We start from the raw sequence: 12566 nt of genomic DNA on the forward strand, positions 1-12566 counted from the left end.
TATGGTTATGGCTGGGGTAGGGTTAAGGTTAGGATTATAATTATAGTTAGGGGTATAGTTAAGGATAGGGTTAGATCCCTACCCGTTAGCATGTTCTGGTAGGCGCTGTCAGAAATGGAGAAGATGTGGGGCGGGGCTTCACTTCTCTTCTTGCCCCTGTAAGCAGCCACCACCTCCGCATTATAGACTGGCAACCACTTGTAGGGATTGACTGTCACGCAGAACAGTCCTGAGTAGGTCTGGAGAGGGGGAACAGGACAGGGGGAAGGATGGAGAGAGAGCCAGAGAGAAGAGTCAGAGCAGCAGGAGAAGGCCCATGGTAAAGAGATTGAGAACCTACCCTAGACTGAGTGAGAACTGATGGAGAGGGTCAGTTCTATGGAGCAGCCTCCCTCCTCTGTTCTAGAACAGGTGACACCTTCCCTTCTTGATCTAGAATGGGAGATGATGCACTGTCTCCGGTATAGAACTGGACATGATGCCCCTTCCCTGATCTAGAAGCAGAGGCCCATCCGTCTCCCCAGTCTAGAATGGGAGACAATGCCCCCATCTAGAATGGGATAAAACACCCCTTCCCTGATCTAGATCCAGAGACATACCTGTTTCACCAATATAGAACTACAGACAAGCCCCACCCATCAAGAATGGAAGAAAACACTCCTTCCTTTATCTAGATTAGAAGACAATAACCCTCCCCTGATCTAGAACATGAGATGCCAGAAAGGAAGACGATGTCACGTCCTTTGATCTAGAACAGGACTTGATATATTGGGGAGGAATTATAACAGGAGACAATGCTCACTCTCTGATCTAGAATGGGAGCGATGGTCTCTTCTCTGATCTAGATCAGGGGATGACACCACCAGACCCCCAATCTAACAAGGAGCTGGTGACCCCCATGGTCTAGAACAGGTTCAAGAACACCCCTCTCATTCTAGAACAGGAGGGAATTCCCCTGATGTAGAATGGCAGATGATGCCACCCTGATCTAGAACAGCAGGCTACTCCCCCTGTTCTAGGAAGGAGATGAATCTCCCCCTGATCTAGAAGACTGCAACTCCCAGAGGGGCATAATGCAGGGTGGAGACCCCAGGAGCTCCCCCACCCTATGGGTACCCCAGCAAAGTGGGTGTGGGGGAACGAGGGGACTGCAGGGGACCCCCCAGACTCACGTAGATCATCCAGGCAGCGTATCGCTCCTTGAGGTTGTAAAGCACGGCCGGCTCGTGCAGGAACGTCAGCATGGCCATGTCCTCGATCTTGTCGAACTTTGGCGGGTTCTGCTGGTGGATGTCCGACTCCTTCACCGTCACCGTCTGGGCAGGAAGAGAGAGTCATGGGGAGGGAATGGGGGGTGGTGCTACCTCCACCCAACCGCACCCTGCCGTCCTGCAAGCTGTGAGGTCAGACCAGCACCACCCATCTCTGTTTCTTTGAGCCTCCTCCCCTTATTTGGCCTTTAACCCCTAACCCCTGGTGCCCCACAGCCTGTCCTCCCCTCTAGCCCCTGACTGCAGTCTCTAATATCCCTTGCCCCATCTTCCCCTTTGACCTCTGACCTCTCACCATCCCTACCCCTAGCCTCCCTTTTGACCTCTGGCTCCTCACTGTCCCTACCCCCCCGACCTCACCCACCTGCCCCCCGACTCCGATATCCCCGGCCTCACCTTGCGGTTCTCGGTCTCGACGGTCACCTTCCCCGCATCCCGGCTGACGATCTTTCCCTTGACGAACTCCTCCTTCTCGTCGGGCACGAAGCACTCGCTGCGGATGTCGAAGATCCGGGTCTGTGCCTCCAGGCGCTCCTTGTCTGACTTCCGCAGGTAGGGGGCAGCCGCCCCGAACTCGGCCATGTGGGCATCACCCATGCTGGGATGGGGGAGGGGGGAGAGAGCCGGACAGTGAGAGTGCCCCCTCCCCTGGTGGGCTCCCCCCTGCACTGTCAGAGCCCCCACCAGCTCAGAGATAGTGCCCCCTGCTGGGCTCCCCTCACTCCCAGCCCTGGGAACCTCCCTGTGCTGCCAAGGCCCGCCCCATCCTGGGCAGAGCGCCCCCGCTGCCTCCCGCACTCCCAGCCCTGGGGTCCCGCCTGCCCCACCTAAATCCCCTTCCCCTTCTCTGTGTGTGAGAGACTCACCTAATTAGAGTTTCACAGGAGAGACTGGAAAGACCTGGGGGGGGAGCGAGAAAGAGATGGGGGGCAGTTTAGAGTCACCTCAAGCCCCCTCTCCAAACCCCCTCCCCATCTTCCCCACCCTGCCTCTCCTCAACCCCCCAACAATCCCCCCATCCCACCCATGCCCCCTCCTGCACCCTGCCTAACCCCCTTCCCACCTCCCGCCCCCCACTCCCTCAAGGCAGTGTCCCTCCCCGCTATCTCCCAGCCCCAGCTACCCACACTCAGAGCCTTCCCTGCCCACCCCCCACTCTCCCCCTCTTTCCCACCCCATCCTCCCCCTCCCCAGCTCTCCCTCCTCCTACGGGGTGACCTGGCCCCGCAATCTCACCAGAGACAGGTGGGGCAGCTGGAGCCCTGATGCGATCTGTGTCACCCGGGGCCCTCGCCCCCCTTTATAGCCCCCTGCTCCCCCCACCCGGCGAGTGACGGGCCAGGAGCCGGTGTGAACGTGCCCATGAATGGAGCGGCTCAGTCCGCAGACCCCCCTCCCCCGCCTCTGTCCCCCCCCCCGGGGCGCATCCAGAGAGAGGCTGGGAGGGTCCAGAGGCTGATAAGGAGGGGGGGGGGCTGTCAGAGAGAAGTGGGAGAGAGACAGAAATCTCATCTCCCCTCCCATTGTCCTGCCTCGCCTGTTTCTCCTGCGTATTTTCATCTTTTTTTGAGGGCGGGGGTGTCCTGAAAGATCCGAGTGCTGGAAAGTTTCTCACTCTCTCTCTCCCCCACCCCCCTTCTCTGCTCTGCAGGGCTCTGGGCCCACTGGACCCCTTCCAAAGCCAGGGAGGGAACCAGGAGTCCTGGATCCCAGCCCCCCCTGCTCTAACCGCCAGACCCCACACCCGCCCAAGAGCCGGGAAGAGAACCCAGGAGTCCTGGCTCCCCATCTGGGTGACACAGAAGTCAAGTCAGCCAATTCTGTCTGGTGTTATTATTGTGATAAGAATTAACATCAAAAGGAATAAACCCCTGGTGGTGGTGGGGGTCCCGGGCTGAAAGGCTCAGGGCCGTGTGATACCAGGGGCCCCCAGTCCCCTCACACGCATCACACCGCAGGGCCCTCCTTTGTTTCATTCGGTTCGGTGGCTAGCGGCAAAACCTAGTTCCCATTGTATTGATCCCTCCACACCTCATCCCTCCATCCGCCCTGGACCCCTCTGTCTCCCCAGACCCCCCCCATCCCTCCCTTTCTGCCCCTCTCCCAGCTTTCCACCCATCTCCCCCGACGCCCCTCTCTTCGACGCGTCCATCCACCTCCCCTCACACCCCTCCAGCTAGCCAGCTGGCTCTTCCCTGCAGAGTCGGGGGTGGGGGGTGCTGTATTGTTTGCCCTTCAGGCCTTGGGGGTCAGTGCAGTTGTGACTTGTTTAGCTGACACTTTGGGGCTGGGTTGCTCCATTAGGAGATGTCACTTTCCTGCTGGCTGACCTGTGTGTGTGTGTGTGTGTGTGGTCATTTCCAGGCAGTTTCTTCTTGCCTTGGCGGGCTCTTGTGTAGTTGTGTGTGTTTGTTGCATTAATTGCTTGCTGTTAAAATTGTTTAACTGGCAGTTGTCGGTTCAATTATTTAGTTGTTGGGCTGTTCCCTGTGTTCATGGTTTGGCTGTTTGGTGTGTTAGTTGTTTTGTTTGGCTGTGTTGGTTTTTTGATTGTTGTGTAACCTGTTTGGGTGCGTCAGTTTGTGTAGTGTGTTAGCTGTTTGGGTGTTGGGTGTGTGGGTTTTTTGATTGTTGGGTTAGCTGTTTTCATGTGTTGGGTGTTTCTTTTAGCTTGGGGTGTTAGTTGTTTTGGTTGGTTGTTAGTTGTTTGGTTGTGCTAGGTTTGGATTGTTGGTTGGGTTAGTTTGGTATGTTGGGTGTTTGTTTATTTGTTGAGTTAGTTGCTTCTTGTGTAGGTTTGTTGCATTAATTATTTAGCGTGTGTTGTGTTAGTGGTCTGTTTAGTGTGTTAGTTGTTTGCTGTGTTGGTTTTTGGCTGTGTGCTGTGTTCGTTGTTTGCTGTGCTGGTTATTTGTTGAGTTAGTGTTTCTTGTGTAGGTTTGTTGCATTAATTATTTAGCATGTGTTGTGTTAGTGGTCTGTTTAGTGTGTTAGTTGTGTGCTGTGTTGGTTTTTGGCTGTGTGCTGTGTTCGTTGTTTGCTGTGCTGGTTATTTGTTGAGTTAGTTGTTTCTTGTGTAGGTTTGTTGCATTAATTATTTAGCGTGTGTTGTGTTAGTGGTTTGTTTAGTGTGTTAGTTGTGTGCTGTGTTGGTTTTGGCTGTGTGCTGTGTTCGTTGTTTGCTGTGCTGGTTATTTGTTGTGTTAGTTGTGCGCTGTGGCCGTAGTTTGGTTGTTTGCTGTGGCATTTTGATGTGATCGTTGTTTGGTGAGTTATTTGTTTCTTTCATTGTTTGTTGTTTGTTTGGTTTGTCATGGTCGTTGGTGTTTCAGTCATTGGTTGTTTGGCGTGTTAGTTGCTTTGTTGATTGGTTGGTGTGTTACGTGTTTGTTTAGTTACTTGCTGTGTTAGTCTGTATTCGCCAAAAGAACAGGAGGACTTGTGGCACCTTAGAGACGAACCCATTTATTGGAGCTCACCAAAGCTCATGCTCAAATAAATGGGTTCGTCTCTAAGATGCCACAAGTCCTCCTGTTCTTTCGGCGAATACAGGCGAACACGGCTGTCACTCTGAAACCTGTGTTTATTTGGTGAGCTACTTGTTGGTTTGTTCAGTTGTTTAGCTTGAGTTTGCTTAGAAATGTATGTCTCTGCTGGGCGAGTTCAGATGTTTGCAGAGTCACTGGTCACTTGTTTTGTTGTTTGGCGCATTTGGTTGCTTTGCCGTTTGGAGTGTTCACCATTCAGTTGTGTTTATTGTGTTAGTTGGTGCATTGGTGTGTTAGTTCCTTGCTGTGTCAATTGCTCCTGTGTTGAGTTGTTTAGCTCTTGGACGGTTGACTCCTGTAGTTGTTGGTGTGTTGAGTTGTGCAGCTGTGGGGTGTTCAGTCCTGTAGTTGCTGGGGTGTTGAGTTGTGTGACTATTAGGCTGATGAGTTGTGTCGCTGTTGATGGGTTGAGTAGTGTAGTTGTTGGGGTGTTGAGTCCTGTAGCTGTTGGGGTGTTGAGTCGTATAGTTGTTGAATTGTGCAGCTGTTGGGGTGTTGAGTTGTGTAGCTGTTGAGTGGTGTAGCTGTTGGGAGATTGAGTTGTGTAGCTATTGGGGTGTTGAGTTGTGTAGCTATTGCGCAGTTGAGTTGTGTAGCTATTGGGGGTTGAGTTGTGTAGTTGTTGAGCTGTGTCATTGTTGGGGGTTGAGCTGTGTAGTTGTTGAGTTCTGTCATTGTTGGGGGTTGAGATGCGTAGCTATTGGGGGATTGAGTTGGGTAGCTATGGGGTGTTGAGTTGTGTAGTTGTTGAATTGTGTCATTGTTGGGGGTTGAGTTGTGCCGTTGTTGAGTTGTGTCGTTGTTGGGGGTTGAGTTGTGTAGTTGTTGAGTTGTGTCGTTGTTGGGGATTGAGTTGTGTAGTTGTTGAGTTGTGTCTTTGTTGGGGTTGAGTTGTGTAGTTGTTGAGTTGTGTCGTTGTTGGGGTTGCGTTGTGTCGTTGTTGGGGTTGAGTTGTGCCGTTGTTGAGTTGTGTCGTTGTTGGGGTTGAGTTGTGTAGTTGTTGAGTTGTGTCGTTGTTGGGGTTGCGTTGTGTCGTTGTTGGGGTTGAGTTGTGCCGTTGTTGAGTTGTGTCGTTGTTGGGGTTGAGTTGTGTAGTTGTTGAGTTGTGTCGTTGTTGGGGTTGCGTTGTGTCGTTGTTGGGGTTGAGTTGTGCCGTTGTTGAGTTGTGTCGTTGTTGGGGTTGAGTTGTGTCGTTCTTCCCTCTCAGCTTTGCTCCCTACTGGGTTCTGTCTCTTGTCCGAACTCCCCAGCCCCCCCTAGCCCCAGGGTCTCCGGCCCCCGCGGCCCCCCAGGGAGGCTGCTGAAAGGCAACCGGGGGGCAGCTGGGGCGAGGCCCGCTCACCCCGAGGGCCTCTTTCCTCCCCTCAGCTGCTGTTGTTGACTCAGGAGCTGCGGAGATGCACCGGCCGGGGGGGGGGGGGCGGGGCTGGCAGGGGCTGCGGGTCGAGAGTGAGGGGCACCAGGCGGGGGGGGCAGGGCTGGGCTGGGGCGGGCTGCGGGTCGGCAGTGAGGGGCACCAGGCGGGGGGGGCAGGGCTGGGCTGGGCTGGGGGGGGCTGCGGGTCGGCAGTGAGGGGCACCAGGCGGGGGGGGCAGGGCTGGGCTGGGGCGGGCTGCGGGTCGGCAGTGAGGGGCACCAGGCGGGGGGGGGCAGGGCTGGGCTGGGCTGGGGGGGGCTGCGGGTCGGCAGTGAGGGGCACCAGGCGGGGGGGGCAGGGCTGGGCTGGGCTGGGGGGGGCTGCGGGTCGGCAGTGAGGGGCACCAGGCGGGGGGGGGCAGGGCTGGGCTGGGCTGGGGGGGGCTGCGGGTCGGCAGTGAGGGGCACCAGGCGGGGGGGGCAGGGCTGGGCTGGGCTGGGGGGGGGCTGCGGGTCGGCAGTGAGGGGCACCAGGCGGGGGGGGCAGGGCTGGGCTGGGCTGGGGGGGGCTGCGGGTCGGCAGTGAGGGGCACCAGGCGGGGGGGGCAGGGCTGGGCTGGGCTGGGGGGGCTGCGGGTCGGCAGTGAGGGGCACCAGGCGGGGGGGGCAGGGCTGGGCTGGGCTGGGTGGGGGCTGCGGGTCGGCAGTGAGGGGCACCAGGCGGGGGGGGCAGGGGCTGGGCTGGGCTGGGGGGGGGCTGCGGGTCGGCAGTGAGGGGCACCAGGCGGGGGGGGCAGGGCTGGGCTGGGCTGGGGGGGGCTGCGGGTCGGCAGTGAGGGGCACCAGGCGGGGGGGGCAGGGCTGGGCTGGGCTGGGGGGGGCTGCGGGTCGGCAGTGAGGGGCACCAGGCGGGGGGGGCAGGGCTGGGCTGGGCTGGGGGGGGCTGCGGGTCGGCAGTGAGGGGCACCAGGCGGGGGGGCAGCACATGGAAATTCTGTCACTTCTCACCCCGCGGCTGTTGACGGGTCTCCTGCGGGGCCCCGGTCGTGGCGGCCTGTCCGGCTACACCAGACAAAAGAAGCTGGGGGGGGGGGCGGTTCATTATCGCAGGGCCCAGAGAGCCCCGTCGGGGAGCGGGGGCGGGGGGGGGCGGAGGGGCTGGCTTTGTTCCCCGGACACAATGTCCACTTAGTCAGAGTCAAGTGTATCCCCCGAGAGAACAACTGCGGCCCTGGGAGAGGTGAGAGATTCCAGCGGGGGGGCCCCACTCCTCCCCCGCAGCCCCCTCGCTAGCTCGGCCCTGCCCCCCCCCGCCCTGCCGGTGCCCCCCACTCCCCACCCGCAGCCCCCCGCTATTCTACCTCATTGCAACAGCATTGGCAATGACAGGGGGCTGCGGGGCGGGGAGTGAGGGGCACTGGGAGGGCTGGGGGGCAGGGCTGGGCTGGGCTGGGCTGGGGGGGCTGCGGGTGGGGAGTGAGGGGCAGCGGCAGGGGCTGGGGGGGCAGAGCTGGGGGGGCTGCGGGTGGGGACTGAGGGGCAGTGGCAGGGCTGGGGGGCAGAGCTGGGGGGGGCTGCGGGTGGGGAGTGAGGGGCACCGGCAGGGCTGGGCTGGGCTGGGGGGGCTGCGGGTCGGGAGTGAGGGGCGCCGGCAGGGCTGGGGGGCAGAGCTGGGGGGGCTGCGGGTGGGGAGTGAGGGGCAGCGGCAGGGCTGGGGGGGCTGCGGGTCGGGAGTGAGGGGCGCCGGCAGGGCTGGGGGGGCAGAGCTGGGGGGGGCTGCGGTTGGGGAGTGAGGGGTAGCGGCAGGGCTGGGGGGGCTGCGGGTGGGGAGTGAGGGGTAGCGGCAGGGCTGGGGGGGGCTGCGGGTCGGGAGTGAGGGGCAGCGGCAGGGCTGGGGGGGCTGCGGGTCGGGAGTGAGGGGCACCGTGGGCCATGGGGGCTGGGGGGTGTCACAGGGGTTTCACCTGCTGGAGTTGGCGCCTCCATTGACGTCAGTGAAATACTTTCCCTGGTGAGGGGTGAAGGAGGTGACAGCTGGGGGGGAGGAGGATCCTGGGGCGATGGGGAAGGGGCGGGGCTGAGGGGGGAGGGGAGAAGTGGGGGCTGCAGGAGGAGGACAGGTGGGGAGAGGACATAGGGGGTGGGGGATTGGGGGAGGGAATGAGGGTTGTGTAGGGCGGGGGGCTGGGGAGAGAATGTGGGGGGCTGGCAGTGGGGCGGGGGAAGAGGAGGGAGGGCAGAGCCAGAGAGCGATGAGGGGTTGTATAGGGTAGAACAGGTGGGGAGTCAATGTCGGGGGGGGGCTGGAACGGGAGGGGTGACGGCAGCTGCATGAGGCAGAGGTGGATTGTGGGAGGCTGGGCTGGGGGGCACAAGAGGGGTGAACCTTGGAAGGGAGCTTAGGAGACCCCAGTCTCGGGGTCCCCCCCACACTTGCTGTTCCCCCCTCCAGCCTGTGGCGGGGGGGAAGGACCTGCAGGAGGGAGCGGGGGAAACAGGCACACAGCCAGGAAAGGGTTAACAGCTGCTGGACTCTCCCCCCGCCCCCCCATCCAGTCCCGTCCGGGCTACAGCAGCGCAGAAGAAGGTGGGTCCCTGGGGTGTCGGGGGGCCGAGGGGAGACAGACAGACAGACAGAGCCTCCGCTGGGAATCACGCTGATGAGCCTCCTCCCGGACTCCTGGGTCCCATCTCCCTGTCATCCCCCGGGGCAGCCATCAGAACGGGGGGGGGAGTTCGGGAGGTGGGGGCAGTCTGGGGTCTGGACATTGGGGGGCGCCCCTGTGGGGGTTCGGAGGCTGTAGCTTCCTAGGGACAGACTGATGGAGAGATGGATGGAGGGGTGGGGGAGGGATGCAGGGGGCCCATGGGGGCAGATAGAGGGGGGGCGTTTCCGCTTCCCCAGCCTGGGGGAGGCACAGAAGAGGGTCAGATGGGGCAGCAGCAAACCAGGTGCAGACTCTGCACCCAGCTCCCCTCAGCCTGCCCGGCTCCACCCCTGCCCCCGCCGTCGGGTCCCGGCCCTCGGTTCCGGCTCACGGTAATCCAGGATGTGTTTGCGCCCGTCCGCCCTCCCTCCCACCCTCCCTCCCTCCCTCCATCCACCCTCCTTCCATCCCTCCATCCACTCTCCCTCCATCCCTCCCTCCATCCACCCTCCTTCCCTCCCTCCATCCATCCATCCCTCCCTCCCTCCATCCACCCTCCTTCCATCCCTCCATCCCTCCATCCATCCACCGCTCCCTCCTTCCGCCCTCCCTCCACCCTCCCTCCCTCCATCCATCCATCCACCCTCCCTCCATCCCTCCATCCACTCTCCCTCCATCCCTCCCTCCCTCCACCCTCCCTCCCTCCATCCATCCACCCTCCTTCCATCCCTCCCTCCCTCCATCCATCCACCGCTCCCTCCTTCCGCCCTCCCTCCACCCTCCCTCCCTCCATCCATCTATCCCTCCCTCTATCCATCCACCCTCCCTCCATCCATCCCTCCCTCCCTCTATCCATCCACCCTCCCTCCCTCCATCCCCCCCTCCACAACATCCCTCCCTCCCTGTGTGATATCCATCCCTCCACCCCCCCTCCACAACATCCCTCCCTCCCTGTGTGATATCCATCCCTCCATCCCCCTCCACAACATCCCTCCCTCCCTGTGTGATATCCATCCCTCCATCCCCCTCCACAACATCCCTCCCTCCCTGTGTGATATCCATCCCTCCACCCCTCCCTCCACAACATCCCTCCCTCCCTGTGTGATATCCATCCCTCCATCCCCCCTCCACAACATCCCTCCCTCCCTGTGTGATATCCATCCCTCCATCCCCCCTCCACAACATCCCTCCCTCCCTGTGTGATATCCATCCCTCCATCCCCCCCCTCCACAACATCCCTCCCTCCCTGTGTGATATCCATCCCTCCACCCCCCCTCCACAACATCCCTCCCTCCCTGTGTGATATCCATCCCTCCACCCCGCCCACAACATCCCTCCCTCCCTGTGTGATATCCATCCCTCCATCCCCCTCCACAACATCCCTCCCTCCCTGTGTGATATCCATCCCTCCACCACCCTCCCTCCACAACATCCCTCCCTCCCTGTGTGATATCCATCCCTCCATCCCCCTCCCTCCACAACATCCCTCCCTCCCTGTGTGATATCCATCCCTCCACCCCCCCTCCACAACATCCCTCCCTCCCTGTGTGATATCCATCCCTCCACCCCCCCTCCCTCCACAACATCCCTCCCTCCCTGTGTGATATCCATCCCTCTACCCCCCTCCCTCCACAACATCCCTCCCTCCCTGTGTGATATCCATCCCTCCACCCCCCTCCCTCCACAACATCCCTCCCTCCCTGTGTGATATACATCCCTCCACCCCCCTCCCTCCACAACATCCCTCCCTCCCTGTGTCATATCCATCCCTCCACCCCCCTCCACAACATCCCTCCCTCCCTGTGTGATATCCATCCCTCCACCCCTCCCTCCACAACATCCCTCCCTCCCTGTGTGATATCCATCCCTCCATCCCCCTCCACAACATCCCTCCCTCCCTGTGTGATATCCATCCCTCCACCCCTCCCTCCACAACATCCCTCCCTCCCTGTGTGATATCCATCCCTCCACCCCCCCTCCACAACATCCCTCCCTCCCTGTGTGATATCCATCCCTCCATCCCCCTCCACAACATCCCTCCCTCCCTGTGTGATATCCATCCCTCCATCCCCCTCCACAACATCCCTCCCTCCCTGTGTGATATCCATCCCTCCACCCCTCCCTCCACAACATCCCTCCCTCCCTGTGTGATATCCATCCCTCCATCCCCCCTCCACAACATCCCTCCCTCCCTGTGTGATATCCATCCCTCCATCCCCCCCCTCCACAACATCCCTCCCTCCCTGTGTGATATCCATCCCTCCACCCCCCTCCACAACATCCCTCCCTCCCTGTGTGATATCCATCCCTCCACCCCGCCCACAACATCCCTCCCTCCCTGTGTGATATCCATCCCTCCATCCCCCTCCACAACATCCCTCCCTCCCTGTGTGATATCCATCCCTCCACCACCCTCCCTCCACAACATCCCTCCCTCCCTGTGTGATATCCATCCCTCCATCCCCCTCCCTCCACAACATCCCTCCCTCCCTGTGTGATATCCATCCCTCCACCCCCCTCCACAACATCCCTCCCTCCCTGTGTGATATCCATCCCTCCACCCCCCCTCCCTCCACAACATCCCTCCCTCCCTGTGTGATATCCATCCCTCTACCCCCCTCCCTCCACAACATCCCTCCCTCCCTGTGTGATATCCATCCCTCCACCCCCCTCCCTCCACAACATCCCTCCCTCCCTGTGTGATATACATCCCTCCACCCCCCTCCCTCCACAACATCCCTCCCTCCCTGTGTCATATCCATCCCTCCACCCCCCTCCACAACATCCCTCCCTCCCTGTGTGATATCCATCCCTCCACCCCTCCCTCCACAACATCCCTCCCTCCCTGTGTGATATCCATCCCTCCATCCCCCTCCACAACATCCCTCCCTCCCTGTGTGATATCCATCCCTCCACCCCTCCCTCCACAACATCCCTCCCTCCCTGTGTGATATCCATCCCTCCACCCCCCCTCCACAACACCTCCCTCCCTCCCTGTGTGATATCCATCCCTCCATCCCCCCCTCCACAACATCCCTCCCTCCCTGTGTGATATCCATCCCTCCACCCCCCTCCACAACATCCCTCCCTCCCTGTGTGATATCCATCCCTCCATCCCCCCCTCCACAACATCCCTCCCTCCCTGTGTGATATCCATCCCTCCATCTCCCTCCACAACATCCCTCCCTCCCTGTGTGATATCCATCCCTCCACCCCCCCCACAACATCCCTCCCTCCCTGTGTGATATCCATCCCTCCACCTCTCCCTCCACAACATCCCTCCCTCCCTGTGTGATATCCATCCCTCCATCCCCCTCCACAACATCCCTCCCTCCCTGTGTGATATCCATCCCTCCACCCCCCTCCACAACATCCCTCCCTCCCTGTGTGATATCCATCCCTCCACCTCTCCCTCCACAACATCCCTCCCTCCCTGTGTGATATCCATCCCTCCATCCCCCTCCACAACATCCCTCCCTCCCTGTGTGATATCCATCCCACCACCCCTCCCTCCACAACATCCCTCCCTCCCTGTGTGATATCCATCCCTCCACCCCCCCCACAACATCCCTCCCTCCCTGTGTGATATCCATCCCTCCACCCCCCTCCCTCCACAACATCCCTCCCTCCCTGTGTGATATCCATCCCTCCACCCCCCTCCACAACATCCCTCCTTCCCTGTGTGATATCCATCCCTCCACCCCCCCTCCCTCCACAACATCCCTCCCTCCCTGTGTGATATC

At 60.3% G+C, this 12566-nt stretch overlaps 1 protein-coding gene across 2 annotated transcripts in view; it reads right to left on the bottom strand.

Moving 5' to 3' along the window:
• The window catches only part of LOC144258705 (myosin-6), a 38919-nt gene extending 37051 nt beyond the window's left edge, over window positions 1-1868 (bottom strand). For both annotated transcript variants that reach the window (XM_077806909.1, XM_077806908.1), the window contains exons 1-3: window positions 1668-1868; window positions 1173-1316; window positions 83-239 (exon numbers count right to left, since the gene is read on the bottom strand). In XM_077806909.1, the coding sequence (XP_077663035.1) occupies window positions 83-239; window positions 1173-1316; window positions 1668-1868 (502 nt within the window). The remainder of the gene's footprint in view (window positions 1-82; window positions 240-1172; window positions 1317-1667) is intronic.
• Between the last annotated feature and the right edge of the window lie 10698 nt (window positions 1869-12566).

Source organism: Eretmochelys imbricata, unplaced genomic scaffold (assembly GCF_965152235.1).
Source record: "Eretmochelys imbricata isolate rEreImb1 unplaced genomic scaffold, rEreImb1.hap1 Scaffold_35, whole genome shotgun sequence".
Lineage (NCBI taxonomy): Eukaryota > Metazoa > Chordata > Testudines > Cheloniidae > Eretmochelys > Eretmochelys imbricata.